We start from the raw sequence: 19,383 nt of genomic DNA, 5'->3' as shown, positions 1-19,383 counted from the left end.
CAAGTGAGAAACAGCTTGTAGACATATTCACCAAGTCACTAGATGAATCCACCTTTTCAAGGTTGGTAAGTGAGTTAGGTATGCTTAATTATTCTTGAATTATTTCAGATATTTTGCAAGTTGTAATGCAGCCAGAAATTTAATTGATTTTTCAGTTTTGGATGAAATTTCGGCTAAATCAAAATTTACATCCCGACGGATGATCATTATCCATCGAGTTCGATCATCCGTCGGAATACAATTTTTTAATTAAATCAATTATTTTTCTGGAATATTTTATAAATCGACGGATAACTAATTTATCCTCATCCGTCGAATTATCTCAATCCTAGCCATTAATTCTCTGAACATTATCCATCGAGTATACTTACAGTTTGTAAGCATAACACGACGGATAAGTGATGGAATTTTTACAGTTTATTTTTAAAACGGCTATTTTGGGAAATTTTTATTGGTCACTTTATTTTTACTTTATTATTTTTGACAGTTATTTTCTGAGATAGTATAAAAGCAATTTCACTTTTATTCATTTCTTTTATCATTCTCAAGATTCAATTGCTCTAATTTCCTTCTTCTCAAAAGCAAACTTTATCTCTCTCTGCAAATTCCAAATCTCTAACAATGGCACCTGTAGTGAAAATCATGTCTCAAACTGGTTATATCTATGAGAAAAACAACTTCTCAGCTTTGGTGAACAAGGAGATTCAACAGTCTGGTGACTATCATAAAATGATGGATTTTGTGAAGAACTGCAAACTTAACTATGCCATGCTGGAATCACCCACCATTTACTGTGAGGTTGTTGAAGAGATATGGACAACTGCAGTGTACAACTCAACAGACAAAACCATCACATTCACTTTGAAAGGTATGCAGTTTTGCATAAATAGTGATGTTATTAAAGGATGCTTCAAGATTCCTGATAACACTGTAACTGCCTCACACACAGATTCTGATATTGTTGATATGCTTAATTCCATGGGCTATGCACTCACTACTTCTAAATTAAGTGAAACTGGGAGGTTGAGTCTTAGGAAAGAATGGAGTTACTTGTGTGATGTAGTAACTAAGGTATTTTCTGGTAAAGTTAGTAAATTTGATTCCATAAATATTTATATGTTTAACATGCTTTACATGCTAGTTAATGATAAATACTTCAATTTCAGTGACTTAATTTTGTTTGAGTTAGGCTATAAGTTAGGAGAGGTCAATAAGAGAGGTAGAAGTGTCTATTATGCTAGATTTTTTATGATGCATGCTAACTATCTTGTTGAGGAAATTGCAATTGAGAACCCAACCAACAAGCTGAATTGTTGGGTTCAAGAAAGAAGGATAATTGCATATTTAAACAGAGCAAACCATCACAAGGAGGTTCCCTTGTTTTACTTTCCAGTAATGGAGGGACCTCAGGTAAGTGAGGTCATTTCTTCTATCTCCACTCTTCCATAATCTTTTCAATGGAATTTAATTTCTTATCAGATTCACTAAAACTAGGAGAATTCAAGGGGACTGAGTTAGGTTAATGACCAAGGGTTTGAGGAGGATATGAATTGGGATTTTGAGCTGGGTATGGACTAGGATTGGGATTTTGAAAAGCAGGTTGAGAATTTTGATTAAACTCATTGTATTGACCTTGGTTCCATGAGAAATTTAGGTAATTTTTCCAACCAGGATTGTATGTGGGTGCATATGGATCATTTTTAACTCTAGGTTGAAACATGGCATTGACTTGTTCAATTTCAGGGCAATTTTTTATCACATGATTAGGAGAACTACAGTTTACACAGATAGAAAATTAAGAAGACACATTGTTGGTTTCCAAGGCTTCTAGACATTTAGTGAGAGTAGCTAACTTAGTTTCGGTTGCAATAGAATAGCCAAATACGTGTAAACCCTTAGATCTTTCAGGTTCTAGATTAAGTTCCCTAGTTGACTCCCACAACATTGTTTTTTCAGCTAACTCCTCAAAAAATTGCCAAGCTTCTTCCTCATTTTTATCCATAAATTTACCTTGGCATATAGACTCTAACAAAGCAGTGGTTTGACTGTCTAAGGCTTCATAAAGAATTTTACAAAGTCTCCATTTTTCTATACCATGTTGAGGACACTTAGACAAAAGCTTTTTAAATCTATCAAAATATTTCCAAAAAGACTCATTTCGATTTTGTTGAAATTGGTTGATTTCATTCCTAAGTCTGTTTACCTTATGTTTGGAAAATAGTTTTTAAGAAAGATAGACACAAATCCCCCCCACGTGGAAATAGAATTAACAGGTAGACTATACAACCATTAGTGGTAAGAAGATGTGCATGTGAATGGAAAAACTCAAGTTCGATTCCCACAAATAACAATTTTTTTATAAATACTAAGTAGAAGGGCAAAATTGTCATTTCACTGAGATTAAAAAGTCTCACTAATTTATAACCATGTTGGGCTATTATATATAGAAGAGATATGGAGAGTGTATGTATAGATATATATATATATTTTTTATATAGTATTCTATAAAAACTTGTAAATATTTATATTATATTTAAATTATATACATAAATATATGCACGTGTTATATATATTAATTTATAAATATATTTATCTCGTGTAATTTCGTGTACTTTCGTGTACTTAAATTGAAACTCATATCCGACACTAAAAATATCGTGTAATTCCGTGTTCGTGTATATTCGTGTTTCGTGTACCAAAAATTAAAACCTATATCCGTATTTTTCATGTCGTTTCGTGTCGTGTTCACGTGTCGTGTATCAAATTGTCCGCTCTAGTTATCAATCTTTTCTATATATAATAGGAGAACAAGGGTATAATTTCATGAGATTAAAAAGTCTCATTGAAAAGACTAAATTACCCCTGTTTTTAATATTTATATAAAATATGTGGTTTGTGGGAATCGAACTCAAGTTATTTCATTCAACTATACAACCTCTTGCCACTACACCATATTGTCACATGTGTTTTTTATCATACACATAATATGTAAGTGTGTTAAATAAATTTTTTATTTAACTTTAAAGATACTTACTTGAATTCCGCAAAAAAAGGATAGTTAGTCGAATATTTGTACAGTTAATTTTAAAGAATTGAATTCCAGATATAAAATTAGGAATAGTAAATAAATGGATTATTATCTTATTTATTAATCATTTTTTAGTTTGAAAATATATCTCATATATTTTCAACATATTTTTTATTATAAAAAGTAATTAAAATGTACATATATAATTTTTTTAAAAATATTGAATATAGAATCGCTTATATATAAATAATCTATATTGGTATTACATATTTAGATAAGTTCGAATTATAATGAGTCAATGCATTTTAGAACTTGGCCCATTATTCAAAAAATACTCGAAATTTGAATACATGACACGGCCGAAAAACATCATCACATTCTACGTTTAGTAAATTTAAATTACAAGTTCGACGATAATATCTTACCAATAATGTAAATTTTTTTAATATCTTATGTTAATATAAATTAATGTGTTTGAGGTCTTTATAGGATCAAGTCAATTGATTATTTATATTAAAATTACTAACTTCACTCGTAACACATTATTAATTTTGGGATTTGTCCCAATTTTAAGAATATTTTGAAATTTGAAATGAGATCTCAGTAGATTTATTAAAACTATGATTATATATTAAATCGATTTATTTTTCATTTTTTACTTTATACAACCTAACTTTTTAAAAAGAATTCTTTTAGATCAACAATATTCATTGATCAAGATAATATTCTACAAATATTTTGAATTATTTTAATATTTTGAATTATTCAAATAAAAATTATCTATAGTATATTGTAGCATTTGATTCATTGCATTTTATATTATTTAAGGAAAAAAATATATATTGTTCAATAATTTGAAGGAATTAACTTGTTCAACTGATATTTATAAAACTTTATCGAACTGAAAATTTTTAATTTTAGAAGAATAGTATAAAATGTTATCAAATTATTATATGAAGAAATATTAAAGTCGTAATGAAAGAAACTTAAAAACGGTTTAAATAACGACATAAATACAATTTTTCTTTCGAATTCTTGAAAAAAAATCATGAATATCAATAATAAGTCTTAAAAATATATAATTCATTTTTATGTTACAACCATGATTGATACCCGGTTGCATAAAAAATAGATATGGATTGTTTGTCAGTGATAATGTGAATACCATATATAAATTATAGCAATTTATTTTTACATAATTTTAATTTTTGAATAATTATAAATGCATGTTATTTAAGTAATCAATTATCTCATTTGATGTTAATAATGATTATACATGTACATAAATCAGATATTTAGCATATAAATAATTAAAACCATCATAATTTATTAAGAGATGTAACATACAATAATTTACATGTTAAGACACACACATACATACAACTTAATCTTACTTTGTTAACAGTTGTGTAAATAAAAAACTAACATTTTCCCGTACATACATACGTTGAATTTCAAAAACTAATATTTTTCATTAAAATCAACTTTAATATTAACAATAATGTAAATTTTACATTATTGTATATTATGATTGCAAGTAATTCTGACTTTAGTTATGCATTTTTTTATCTTTTTAAATTGAGTAAGTTAATTGTAAGTTAGTAGTTAACTTAGTAATAATATAGAGCAGTACATATAGTTTATTTAAATAAAATTCAAGATTTTGGTCAACTTTGTATTCAACATATATGTTAATTTGTAACTTTTTATTTGTAAACATACTAACGGCATTCTACAGATTAAATTTAATCGTTTCGTTTTATACGTACACTTACTATCTTGTTTATATTCATTCATTAAATATAATATAATAATAGTTGAGGGGATATTCACTCCTAAAAATGAGGAACCATTCGAAACTCCTAATATTATAGAGGGGGGCATGAAGCTTGTTAGAGAGAAATTTTATCTCCATTTCTTCAAAATTTGACTCAAGAGCCTATATTCGGATATTGTTGGAGTTGTTCTACAAACATTATAATTGCATGATGCATTAAAAGACTCTAGAAAATGACCCTTATGCTAGTTATCAATACTAATAAGCGAAACCATGTTCTATTAAAACACAAAATTACCAAATCTTGATATTCACTAGAAAAAATGTATAAATATTTTAAAATTTTATATAAATAAATCTCAACAAAAACACGAATTGACTTCTAGTCTCATTATACTTTATTTTCACATTAATTTCTATTCGTTAGTGTTCATCCAAGCGTCGATTTATTTTTAAATAATCGTATTAATAAAAGTTAACATGTTAGATTAATATAACAGGTAAAATAATTAGGTGCATACTAGAATTATAACTAGATTTATTATCCATATTATTAAAGAAAAGGAATTATATGGTGAAATTTTATAATTACACTTGAATTTAATTTCGTTTAACTACATAATTTAACAACATTTATTTATTTATTTTAATCTATATTTCGCACTGATTATTATGAAATTTAATTTTATACAAATAATAATTTTATATTATTTTTAATTTTGGCCCATACTTTACACGAGATCCATGAAGCCTTAAGTTATAAAAATGTTCCTTTTCACCATTCCGAGATCAAAATTGTGTCTTTCAAGGATCTAGTTTGTTTTCCACTCTTCCTTCTTTTAATTTCTTCACATTATCCTGTTTAATTGACACCGAATTTCATTCAATCCAACCAAAAGTCATTCAATTTAGGGGTGTAATCGAGTCTAACCAAGTCAAAAATTGCCAGACTCGGTTTGAACTCGAATAAAATAGTTCAAGCTCGAACTCGACCGAACCTTAAATTTCAAGTTCGGAACTCAGCTCGTAAAAAGTTCGGTAGGCTCAAGTTCGGCTCGAAAGTTCGAATTAATTTCACTAAATATTAAAAAACACTCAAAATATTATAGGTTTGGCTTGACTTCGGCTCGAGTTCGATTCAATAAAAAATAAATAATACATAAAAAACATTTAATATTTATATAAAATATATTTAAAATAAAAATAATAAAAATAATAGAGGTTCGAAATGGCTCGCAAACCTTACAAGCCGAGTAATTTGAAACTCGAGCTCGGCTCGATTCAATTTCGAAATGTTTGAGTTCGAGCTCGAGCTCGAGCTCGAGCTTGGCTCAATTATTTACGAACCAAATTCGAATTTTTACGAACAAAGCTCGAATAGCTCACAAAAAGTTTGCCTAAACGCGCGTAATTCAATCCAACCAAACGAAACCACGGAAATCTCATAAAAAGTAGGCAGCAGGCAAGGCATTAAAGCCTGTGTTCATTCAGCTGGACGCTGGTTGTTAGGAGTTCATTATCAACCCCACACTACAATACTACATGTACTTGACCAGAAAGACAAGTGACTGTGTGGCTCGTAAATTTACCAAAATCATAAGTGACTTCGTCCCAAAGCAAATAAAGCCCCATGTTGTTTGTTGAGTTGCAATCAATTGATTTGCTGAGAAAGAAGTGCTAGTTGAGTCTAGATGGGATCGGTAAAAAGGGTAAAAGCAAATTATAAAATAGTACTAGTAAAAGGCTAAAATGTTATTCAACAATAGCTCACGGGGAAAATTTTAAAAAACAGATATTCTTTTATAAGGTTGTAGGTTTAATCATCCCATTAAATTTATTGTTTCGATATACATTTAATTAAAAGTATAATTTATTGTTTCGATATAAAATCATCCCATTAAATTTATTTTATTACTCTCTCCATTTTTAAATACATATCCACTTTCAAAAAATTACACATATTAAGAAAACTAAAAGTTGATAACAAATAGTTATATACAAAGGTTATTAATTGAATATAATACGTGAAATGTGATTAATCTTGAAATACGTAAAGTGCTAATTTAAAATAATTTTTTATTTTTCAAATAAACATATATTATGAAACGGAGGAAATATTGTAATTACACGCCGATTATGTATTGTTCCCCACAGTGTCATGTGAATTACATGTCACCATGGTTTCACAATTTTTAACAAAACCTTGTAATGCACCACTCATAAAGCGTACACACATTTTTTAACATGCAGACATTTATAAATACGGGTTAATAATTTTGTTATAGCATATTTTACTTTATTTTGAAACAAAATATACGGTAATCAAGGATTTTATGTTGATTTTTTTTTCAAAAAAGTTGATAAATTGGAGAATACTAACTTCGTGCATATTTTTTATTAAGCAACTAAATCATCGATGTTCATTACGACTAAAATGAACTAACAACGAACCGAAAACAATATCATGGATTCTATTACTATAATCAAGTAATTAAATTGTGATGTGTATAGGCTTCTTTTTCGCATACAGTGTTTATTATTTTAAAATATTTATTTAGAGGGATTTTACTGTATAAAATGGAGGAAAATATCTAAAATAGATAAAACTAAGTCCATCACAGTGACTATAAATATTTTAAGTGTTTATCTGTGCAGCAAAACTTGAATATGTATCATTTAAAATATTAAAAAAATACAATATATTTTAATTTGACTATAAATGTGAAGAAATTCGAGATAATGATTTTTTAAATCAAATTTATGCAAAGTATTTAATAAAATCAAAGGTAGTTAAAATTAATTTGCTTTATTGCTCTCGGTGGTGTTAAATCGTAAAAGTACACGAATGGGGTCCTATTTATTTAGATGTGCTGCGAAATAAGTAGGTAATGTATAATTTGAGACGATTTTAATTGAGTTGAGATAAATCGATATGTTTAGATAAAAAGTTGAGTTTCGAGCCACGTATATTTTGAGATTATTTTAATCGAGTTGAAATGAACCAGTTTATTTAAATAAATAAGTTGATTTAAAAAAATCAGGCAAGCCCACTCATTTTTTATACTTAATTGAGTATAAACGTATACTCAAACTCGGTTTATATATTTTTACCAATCAACTCGAGCCAACTCGTTTAATTAATTGAGCTGAAACTAGTGACCAAACTTCACTCATTTAACTAATCATGCTTGCCCTTAAATTGCATTAGAGCTACGAGTTTCATTATCTTTAAATAATGCATAATGAGTATATATTCGGAGGACCAATGTGATATATCGGAGTTCATTTTATTCATGGAAGAATTACCATCCATAATACGGTGACAAATTTTGAAATAATTTCAATAATGATTTCAAATGCTTTAACATTTCTCAATTACATAAAATAAATAGAAATATTAATAACTCGTGTAATGCATAATTATTTTTAGATAAAAATGTCCCTAAGTACGTGATTAGGGGATTTACATGAGTACGTAATCTATTTTAATGATAGAGTAAATAAATTTTTATTCAAATTATGTAATTACAAATGTACCCTCTTGAAATTAAAAAAGCCCTTTGTACTCCTTATGAGCATAAATCTCTTATTTTTATTATTAGAAATTGTAAATAATAGTTCTAATATATGAGATACACAATTATTTTTATTATTACAAATTATAAATAATAATTTTAATATGTTATGTCTGAGATTTGAATCTTACACCATCTTATAAAAATAACTTCACCGATATAACTGTGCCATCAATTTTAATTTTTTTTCGTAGGTAACCCGCAGCTGCTACCCTTCGGATGCGCACTCGGTAAATCCTACGGGCTCACGTAATAGCCTGCAAACCACGTGAACCAAGGTAAAGCGCATTTAAGCGACAGACTCTGATTCGGAAGACATAATCGTAAATTCTCCTTCCGTGGAATTCGAATTCATGACCAAAATGATAGTTTTCCACGTGAACCAAGGCGGGCCTGTGCCATCAATTTGATTTTGTGAATTGAGTAACTAAACTGTGGACTGACCGAACTATTAACGAAATTTTTAATTTTAATCTGTAATATAATAATATAAATTAAATAATCTTTTTACAAGTTTTTTATGAATTTTTACATTAAAAAATAAATATTAGAAACTAATGATTAAGATTCTAAAAATAAAAAATGGCTCTGTACGATTAATTAATACGAAAGTGAACAAGCAACTTCATTATTGTAAAAGCGGCATCTTTTGTGTATCCTCACTTTCCTCGTTTTTAAGGACTTATGTTGCGGTGCAGTTTTTTCTCAGACCGTAAAGTAAATTGCACATTGATTTGATCAAAATTTTAAATCGTACCCACATCGCGTAATCTCAAAAACCGCACAAATCATATTATAAAAATGCAGTATGGTGCGGTAAGGTTTGTGCGATTTATTTTTTCAAAAAAAATTAATATTAACATATAAATTTAATAAAAATTAGGTAATAAGAAAGCTAAAATTAATATGTTTTTGATTAAAATAAAAATATGTCGGTAATTTGTAATATGTAAACTGGTATTTATACACAAAACTACAGTAAAAAAGAAATAAATTTATAATATATAAATATATCTATATATAAAATATATATATATAAGCAATTGTTCAAATGAAAATAATTCTTATTATGAAAAGTACAATGAAATCACAGCCATTTATCCTTTTCCCCAAGATTCAATCTGATCCGTTCATTTTGTCATTAATTAAAAACCTTTAAGACATGTATATGGTCTAATTAATTTCAAGGTTGTCATTTATTTCAATTATTTCTCTCTCTACTATTTCTCTCTCTAAGTTTTCTCTCTCAATTTCCGTATCCCGTACATTCTCTATCTTTCTTCAAATTTTCTTTTTCGTGATTATCACTGAACTCACTAAGTTCATATCTTGTTTCGTGATTATAATCGATTGATTTCGTAGGTGTTCTAAAGCATGATTACTTCAGATTTTTTGAAAATTTCTGCGAATCAAGATAATTACTTGCGTATTAAACTCTTTGTATGTGATTATTCGACTATTATTAGTGATTATGCGTTGTGAGTTGATTTTGATTATAGTGCATTTGTAGTTTCGTTTCTTATATAATTTGAATTTGTAAGTTATTATTGGTGTTTTTAGTGACTATAATTTTATGCGAATTAATGAGATTTGCTTATGTCTTAAGCCTTAACTGATTATTTGACTACGATTAGTGATAATGTGGTTATTAATTAATTTTACATGTGGTACGTTTGTTATCATTGATGTTGTTTTTTTATTAGTAATTATAAACAAGTGTATTGTTAGTGATTATTGGTTAATTATGCTATTTTAGTATATTTTAGTTTGTTATGATTGAATTTTTTATATGATTTTTTGTTCTAGTTGCGTTGATTCGTCTCATGTTAGCCGTTTGGTAGATGATTATGTATCTGATGGCGGTAACAGTTTATCTGAAAGTGAGATTTCTGTTTCGAGCTTTAATATTACACCTGGTGGTCATAAGTATTACATTCCAAAGTGTAGTGGTGATATTTCTAAACCAGAGGTTAATCAGAGTTTTGATAGTTGGGAAAAAGGTATTCAATTTTACAAGGAATATGGGAGGTTGTCTGGATTTAATGTGCGGTTGACTACTGAAACGAAAGATGATAGGGATGAAATAATTTTGAGAAAATATATTGTTTGTGGTAGAGCTGGTTTTAATGATATGCCTAGAAATTCAGATGAAAGTTCTAGTAAAACTGTTAAGCGTAGCAGGACTGTTTCAGGGAGGTGCGGATGCAAAGCAAAATGTCTTTTCAAACGTACTGGTTCGGACAAGTATGTTGTTGCTGTGTTTGAGGAAAAACACAATCATCCGTTAGCTTCTGAAGAGGATCTTCAATTTTTGAAAGCAAATAGAGAGATGACTAATAGTATGCGCCAAAATGTTGTTGATACTGCTAAAGTGAATATTGGTACTAGTAAATCTTTTACTTTAATGAAGGAACAGGTTGGTGGTTATGGAAATATTGGTGCTTCGGTACAAGATTTTCGGAATTTTAATAGAGATTAAAAGTGTTATGTTGGCGAGGCTGATGCACAGATGTTGCTTGACAAGTTTAAAGTTTTACATGAGACATGTGAATTATTTTATTATGCATATGATGTTGATTCTGAGGGTCATTTAACGAAGCTTTTTTGGGCTGATGCTACTGGTAGAAGAAATTATGAAATATATGGAGATGTTATATCCTTTGATGCTACATTTAATACAAATCGGTATATTTTCTACCATTTTTGGTTTTTTTTTAATTGTATGATTCTTTTTGACCGTTTTGTGTTTATTTTAATAGATATAACATGATCTTTGCTCCTTTTACTGGTTTGGACAAACATGATCGATGTGTCACATTTGCTGCATGTCTTCTTGCTAAGGAGGATATCAGTCATTATACAGGGGCGTTTGATCATTTTTTGAAGGCAATGAAGCGTAATCCAACAATTATTCTAATAATTACATATCCGATTTGACCTATGGACGAATATGCAAGCATACGTTTCATTCTTGTTTGAGTCATAGCAATCAGATTCCCCAATATCATGCTAAGAATAGCTAGGGTTTCCAGAAGAAGATGCCATTCATTTGATGAGAAATAAAAAGGAATATCGAAAATTCGAGTGGCTGAAGCTGAAGCAGCTACTTTCGAAGTAACAGAAAGAAAAGCAACGACTGAAGTGGGAGAGTCAGAGTCGAAAAGAGGATTCCTCACTTCTTTCTCTCATTCAAAACCGTGCATGAGACTTTCATCTCACATGTTCTTATGGTTACTGACCAGTGCCCTGCAATGAGAGCTATTGTTCCTGAAGTTTTTAAAGGAACCAATGAATATCCTGCCACTAAATATCGTTTATGCATGTGGCATATTATGCAGAAATTCCCTGTTAAGGTATGTTAGATGTTAATTTTTAATTTTTTTCCTTTTATTTTGGTGATTTATTGCATTTGGTTGTTACTTTTTTTGTTAGATTGATTTATATTTTTAACCAATACCATCTTATTTGAAAATGATCACTGATTTCGCTTATATAATATTATTTGTTGGTAATATTGATTTTCTTTGTTTTGGTTTTTTTGGCTTCTTTTATTTATTGTTTTTTAAGTTGTTGAGGTTATTTCAATGTTTCATTTTTGTATTTGCTGTAATTTATTTGTCAGCTTGGCAATCGAATTTGTAAGGAAACTGACTTTATGGTGAAGATGAAGAAATTAATCTGGTCTTCAATTATTGAGCCTGATGAGTTTGAATCAGGGTGGTTATCAGTTATGAAAGAGTTTAAACTTGAAGGGAACAAGTGGTTAGAAAAAATGTATTCGGTTAGAAAGTCTTGGATTCCTGCGTATTTTCGAGGTGAACCTATGTTTGGGTTAATGAGAACTACCTCGCGGTCTGAGAGTGAGAATTTTTTCTTTAGTCATTTTCATAGACAAGGGAGTACTTTGTGTGAATTCTGGTTGCGGTTTGAAAGTGCTATGGATAAGCAGCGAAATGAAACTCGTAGATTAAACCATGAGTCCAATTCAAGCCTGCCAATTACTGTTTCTGAGTGGTTCATTGAAGATGATGCTGCTGATTTGTTTACAAGAGCTATTTTCTATAAACTTCAAGATGAGATTGTTTCTTCTTGTTTGAATATGCAAATAAAGAAAATGAGTGAAGAAATTGATGGTGTAACTTGTTTGGAAATCAGAGATGTTAAAGTGAAAGATAAAATCTTTAAGGTAATTGTATGATATTTCATTGATTACATAGTATACTCTGTGTTGGTGATTATTATATTTGCTTAAATTTTGCAGGTGAGTGTCAGCTATGATCATGCTGCCTGTTCATGCAATAAGTTTGTTATGTGTGGTATTGTATGTCGGCACGCTTTCTGTGGTTTAAAACAAATTGGAGTAGTTAAATTCCCCAGAAGTATGGTTTTGAATCGTTGGATGAAAATTGCTAAAAGTGGCAGTTCTTCAGTCTATTTTGCTGTTTCTGAAGATCATCTTAAAATACAAAAGGTTGCAGTCAAAGTTAGTCATATCTGGTTCGATTTCCGTACAGCGGTTAATAAAGCTGGTACGGATTTAGATAAGCTGGACCATGTTCATGGGGTAGTAAGGCAATTAAGTACTGATATGGATGTTGGTGATGGTAGTGGAGGTGTTATGTCGAAAGCAGAGTTTATGGCGAGTGTAGTTGGTCAGCAGCCGACAGAAGAAGTGAAGGTTAAAGTACCAAACATGTGTAAGAATAAAGGGTCAGGCTTGAAGAGATATAAGAGTGTAAGATAGAAGGCGGTCAATAATGCAAATAAGAAGTCTCGGAAGTGTAAGCAATGCAAAGCAACTACTCATGACTACAGGAAATGTCCAGACAAAAAAAGATAAAAGAAGTACAGTTCATGCAACTAGTATTCCAGATGCTGGAACTAGTCTTTAAATTGATTCAAATATTTTAATTTTTTTTTTCTGTTTGATATTAGTATTTGTATTGGATTTTCAAAAGTTTTTTTTTAATATTACATTTTCGGATCTTGGTAGTTTATTATTTTTAGCATTTTGAAGATTTTGTTGCTTTTAAGTTTTTTATCATAAATAGTTGTTTTAATCATTATCTTGTTGCACAAAACGGTTGTTGTGCTTTGTTTATTTTGGTGATTATTTTTATTTGGTGATTTTTTTGTAATTTAATGTTTTTAAAATATATATTATGGTCATTGTTTTTAACTTTTCCCCCTTGATGAATTATGTCTTCCACCAAACTGCATTTTAAGTTGAAGGTTTTTAATTTTTTACTTATGTTTTCATGGTTTTCTAACAATGTCTTTTGTTTTTGCGACTACCGGATATTCGTTTAGTAAGGGACTGTAACATTTTAGATATATATTTTGAGTTTCTTTTTTAGACCCTGGAAACTGTATAGTAGAGTAACCAATGATTCCACCTTCTAGGAATATTGAACAAGAAATAGTTGCATATGTATTCTAAAATTCGAAGACATGATTTTTGCAAGTCATTATATTTGATGTGAAGATAATAATCAATCGAATTCTAGTTTAAAACTCATACGATGATTTTGCTAACAATTTTCGAACAATAATTCAGAATGTTGTGATGCAACTATTCTAATATTTTGGATTAGCTAATGTTCTAATCTCGTGCCTTTTGAGGTCAGCTGTAGTTGCAGTTGAGTTCTTTGCAGATGCTGCAATCACCATGTTGAACAGTTTCTTTTAAGTTGCCTTGGTGTACAACACCTTTACTTCATTGATGATTTCTTTTGATTTTTCATTCAGTGGGGATGTTATAATAACATTGTTATATTTGACTCTGAGCTTTTTAATTTGCTTATGCTGTTCAATCTTCAATTTAGGAGTGAAATTTTGTAAACATTAGTTTACGAATAGAATGCAAGTAAAATTAAAATTATATTATTTTTATTTGTTCTTACCCCTTCCTTGTGAAAGTCTGTTACCCATGTTTTTGGATCACCTTTGTACGTTTCCATATGCCGTTTGAGGAAGATACCACAGTCTTTATGGTTGTTCTTCGTTTGCCATGGCATTGTCAGGTAAGACGGCTTTAGTTTACGAACCAATGATGCCAAGTTTTGATGATTGTTTGCTTTCAAATATTTTGTGAAATGGTTATGCTGAAAATGATTCAAAGGGGAAAATTAGTTATCAAATATTGACTACATTTGATTAATGATTTTTGTGTGTTTAGTATGGATCAGAGTTTAGTGTTCCTTACCAGGAGCATAATTACTTTGTCGTACATGTGGTCAGGATCTGCATCTCTTTTTATGTTGTCAATTACATCAAATGCCGGTGTCCTGAGACTGTAGCAAACCAAGTAGTAGTGGCCATATGCATGTATTGGAAAAAATACCTGCGAAAACATGAAATAGTGATTGTTAATCTTTATTTAGACCTTCATTTATTTAATGTGTAATATTTTACCATGTCTATTGCTCCTAGTTTTCTTGTTGTGTTAAGCCTGAATGTATTTTCCATATGTTCAGCAAATGTTGGATATGTCTGACTTGGTTTCTTCTTGACGTCCAATGGTCCAAACTGTAATTTTAAACAACATAATCAATAATTTCATTCCATTTCAGTAAAAATGTAATGGAAATTAAAAAAAATCTATTTACCATATCACAAATGTTACAAAATAGTCGTAGGGGAGATTTTTTCTGATTTGTAATTCTCTTTGTCGTTCAGTATGCATGACTATGTGTCGATTACAAAATAGTACAAGGTCTTATCACACTGGAGAGTAGTGATATGTTCCCTTATGCATTTTACATCTTTCCAAACAAAGACATATTCCCTGTAGATTAATTGTTAAGTTTATTTGGTAAGTTCATTCAAGTTTAGATATAATTTAAAATGAAGTTCTGTCAAATCAAGTTTTTTAAAAAAACTTACAGTGGATCCTTGTCAGTCTGTCCGGTCCAATGCCATACGCCGACATCCTGATTTGAGTAATTTGCATTGATGTCAATCACTCTTTCTATATATGGTAATTTCATTGATGTTGTTGGCCTTATTTTCTCTTTGGCTCTTTTGCCGTATCTGTGGCTTAAGAGTTATGAAATTGTCTTCTTCTTGTTTTGCTGATTGGTGATCAAAATATTCCTAATGTGCTATATCTTCACATACTTGACTAATAATCTGATCCTCAATTCCAAGATAGAAAGAAGGAACGATATCTGAATAACTTTTCTCAAAAGGAAAGGCATTATTCATGTCCTCGATACCTTGTTTCGAGTAGAGATATTCTAGAATTGCAATGTGTTCCTCATCTTCAGGTCTGAGCTCAAAATCATCATATTTCACTTCTTGTTCTGTAACATTTGAAGGTGTTTGTTTTCCTTTTTCTTCAAAACTTGATTGTGCTTGTTTTTCTTTGCCAGGCGATGCTTCTTCTTCAAATATTGGATGTGGTACCTCTTGATTTTGTGTATTTGTTTCATTTTGGCTTTGTCTCTGGAACACATCATTCACCATTAACTCGATAGCATATATGTCATCATTGTGTGGATGTAATTGTTTTGCCTCCTTTATGTCCATATTAAATTGGAACTTTGAATTTAATAGATCAGTGGCTTTTCCACGCAATATTTCGAGCCAATCCTGTCAAATTTTATAGTAATATAGTTGTAATATGTATCATAATTAATTAAATGATTTTCATATAATTGGTGATTGAAATATATACCTGTTGTGTTTCATTTTCGTCATCATTTTGTTCATTCAGTTCTTTTTCAAAGTCACTTCCATCAAATTTCTGTCAAAGTATTTAAAATTTAAATAACTATTTTGTGTATTTTCTGTAAAAATAGTGTTATAGTAGTGATTATTTAGCATGGTTTGAGAAAATACCTCTTGTGTTTTATTCTCCATTTGATCTTTTTCAGATGCACTTCCATCAATTTTCTGTAGAAATAGTAAATTTGAGGCAACTATTGTCATTTGCTAAAAGTAGTGATTAAAAGTAGTTAGAGTGTCATGAAATATACCTCTTGAATTTCATTCTCTACTTCTTCTTTTTCAGAGCCACTTTCATCAAATTTCTGTAAAAGTATTAAATTTGAGGCGACTATTGGCATTTGATAAAAGTAGTTATTATTTAAAGTGTATTGAAATATACATGTTGCATTTCATTCTCCACTTCATCTTTTTCAAAGCCACTTTCATCAAATATCTATAAAGCAATTAAAAATAATTAAAATTTTTGAATTTGTTTATGAAGTGATTATTTAAAATATGTTGGAAATACCTGTGGTGTCGTGTTCTCCATTTGATTTATTTGACTTGGAATGTCTTCTTTTGGAGATCCAGGAGTTTGGTAAGAGGCATATACCTTCTGTGATTGCTGAGTATATATATCTTCAGTATCTTGAGATAAAGCTTCACGTAAAGGCTTTAGAATATCACCAGTTCCAAAATCCTCACAAACTTCTTTTCTTTCTAGTGTAGCAATGTCAACTGTATCAATGACCCAACAGTTGCCTACCCAAGCTACCAAACCAACAAAAGTTTCAAAATCCAAAACTAATAAAACCCCCTCTGATTTCTTCCAAAAGAAATCAGTTGTAAAAACCACCACACCTAAAGAATGGAGTGTGAAGGTGGGTAAGAAAGGTGAGGGACAGGGTGAAAGTAAAAGAAGCCCTAAGAATAAGGATGGAGAGGTGAGAGATTCCCAGCCTAGCCACACTGCAGTTTCTTAACAAACTGTAGTGCTTAATAAGGATTCTAGCTCATTTCTGGTTTCATCCTCCCAAAAGGATGTTACCATTGAAACAAGCTCTCAACCAAGAGCACAGACCAAAAGGGTAAGGGACACAAGCTCACCCCAAACTTATACTAGAAATAAGAAACCAAAAACCCTTGAGGATGCACAGGGTTCACACACTATGCAAACTGGTGCTAAAGACACAGTCACTGCACCTTCTCAAAGTCATGTTGATGTGGCTCCAATAAATGTGGAGTCACAGCCAAAATCTCTAACAATTGAAGCACCTGATACACTAAACTCTCCCACACACTATTTGGATGTTGACATGATAAACACATCACTTCCAAATTCTCCATCTTTAACTCTCTTGGAGAAGCAAAAAATCCAAGCAAGTGAGGATCATCTTCTACATGATTTGTTGGCTCACTTGCCATTTCTTTCTGAGACTGTTGAGACATCTGTGCCAAAATTTTCATCAATCTGCACAGAGTCCACAATAGTCTCCACTCCAAACTCAATTATTTCTTTTATCCCGATGGATATCTTTCATTCGTCGAGTAGTGATTGTATCCTGACGGATAAGCTTAACCGCAGTCATCCGTCGGATAGTCAAACTGCTAACCTGATGGATATTCCTCATCCGTCGGGTGTCTCTGCACAGCATCAAATTTCATCAATTATTACAAGTGCAGCAGACTTAGTAGTAGTGCAATCACTCCTACGACTGAGGGAAGGGAGATTTGAGTGAGAGTCTGGGTTGCTCCCAGGAAAAAGGAGAGGAAAATAGTGAACCAATGCAGTCCATTTCTTCAGGACTGGCAAAAGTGAGTGAGAGGAGTCTCACCTTAGATGGTGAAGGTGAGGGTGTGAGGGTGGGAAGCCAAGGTGAGACCTTGATGTAAGAAAAGAGAGATAATGAGAGAAATGCAAGTACAGGAGATATAAGGGTGGATGTCATTGTAAGTGAGTTAATGAATGTCCAGGATGCTAACAGGGAGGAACTATTCCAGCAAAGTCAAGTTGTTATAGATTCAACCTCCTTCGATGTTGAGGCATTTACTCACCCTGTTCCAGCATACCAACTTCTAGCTGGACAGGGCAATGACAATGCAGAAAGGATGCTAAATTTGGTGCACACCACACAGTCTATGTAAAGAGCAAAGGATGCAATCACAGCTCTGCCCTCTACAGCTGGTGATTTTGACTATGAGACTGGTGGTTCAGAAGATTTCTTTGGTGGTGAGGATGCAGAAAGTGAAGAAGGGCCATTGGACGTAGGGGAGAAGTAGGCCCTAGTTCCAGATAAGGTATGCCATCTTGGGCATTTTCAAAGCAGTGTGATGAACACTATTTCAAGACAACCCTGATTCAACTTATAAATCAGACACATTCTGCACTTCAAACCACAACAAATGCCAACACCAAGAAGCTCCTTCAAGCACACCTTGCTTCTCTGCAACTATAACAAATCCAAGGTTTTCAACATACTCAGGATGTCACGACTATCAAAGGTGAAATTGATCAAATGAAAAGGGACATTTCTGAAAGGTTGGATTCTAAACTTCCAGAAGCTACAATGCATGACATTAAGAGACAACTCATGAAGAATTCTGATCTTGCCACAAAGATAGATGCCTTGGATACAAGAATGACAGTAGTGGAAGCCTCTCTAACAGCAATTCATCTCCACCAAGCACAACAAACAGACTTGCTTCAAAGGCTAGTGGCAGCACAAACTTCCTCTTCTACTCAACTTGCTGATAACAAAAAGGGGGAGAAAGAAACATCTTCTAAGGGAGAAAACTCAATTATCTTATTCAGTCAAGGGGATTCAAGAAGTGAGGGGGAGTAAAAAGTGCTAAATGTTCAAGTAAGTAAAGCAATTGTGCCCACAATTGTTTTCACAAAGCCACCTGCTAAAGATATGATAGATCTAATCAAAGAAGCATCAACCAATTTGAGAGCATCTGAGAAGAAGCAATTGAGTCCAATCAATTGGAAGAAAATTGATGAGAACATCCAGAAGATATTTGGCCCAACACAGAAGCCAGACAAAGTCTTCAATCATCACTCTAAAGTAATGAAAATCTCTGTGAATGATATAAGTATGAACTATCTGGAAAGGGGTCAAACTTCCTGTGTCAAGTCTCCAAAGAAAGATCTCATCATGAAGGCCAAATGGAACTATTCTAAGGGTTCAGACAAGAATCCTATGGATACAGTGTTTGAGACACCAAAGCCAGATGAAAAGAAACTGTTGTCAAGATCTATTGCATTCTACAAAGATCCAGCTGATTCGGCA

General features: G+C 31.2%; 1 protein-coding gene and 1 long non-coding RNA gene across 2 annotated transcripts; one reads left to right on the top strand and one right to left on the bottom strand.

The window, feature by feature from the left end:
• Window positions 1–9,181: 9,181 nt before the first annotated feature.
• LOC141665644 (protein FAR1-RELATED SEQUENCE 5-like) lies at window positions 9,182–13,124 on the top strand. The gene is made up of 7 exons (XM_074471631.1): window positions 9,182–9,201; window positions 10,187–10,826; window positions 10,890–11,065; window positions 11,140–11,266; window positions 11,623–11,733; window positions 12,003–12,566; window positions 12,642–13,124. The coding sequence occupies exons 1-7, from the start codon at window positions 9,182–9,184 to the stop codon at window positions 13,122–13,124; spliced, it is 2,121 nt and encodes a 706-aa protein (XP_074327732.1).
• Window positions 13,125–13,921: 797 nt separating this feature from the next.
• On the bottom strand, window positions 13,922–15,670 carry LOC141664200 (uncharacterized). The gene is made up of 5 exons (XR_012551880.1): window positions 15,266–15,670; window positions 14,989–15,167; window positions 14,795–14,908; window positions 14,586–14,723; window positions 13,922–14,484 (listed from the first exon to the last, which is right to left on the bottom strand). It is a non-coding gene; the product is annotated as an uncharacterized LOC141664200 (long non-coding RNA).
• Window positions 15,671–19,383: the final 3,713 nt, after the last annotated feature.

This window comes from Apium graveolens, chromosome 6 (assembly GCF_009905375.1).
Source record: "Apium graveolens cultivar Ventura chromosome 6, ASM990537v1, whole genome shotgun sequence".
NCBI classification, from domain to species: domain Eukaryota; kingdom Viridiplantae; phylum Streptophyta; class Magnoliopsida; order Apiales; family Apiaceae; genus Apium; species Apium graveolens.
This window is presented reverse-complemented; position numbering and strand designations above follow the sequence as displayed.

Excerpts from the sequence above, each read along its gene's own strand:
- LOC141665644 (XM_074471631.1), top strand. The coding sequence starts at position 9,182 with ATGCAGTATGGTGCGGTAAG. Across the intron at positions 10,827-10,889 it reads ATGGAAATATTGGTGCTTCG|ATGTTGCTTGACAAGTTTAA; the intron begins GTACAAGATTTT and ends GCTGATGCACAG. Across the intron at positions 11,066-11,139 it reads GCTACATTTAATACAAATCG|ATATAACATGATCTTTGCTC; the intron begins GTATATTTTCTA and ends TTATTTTAATAG.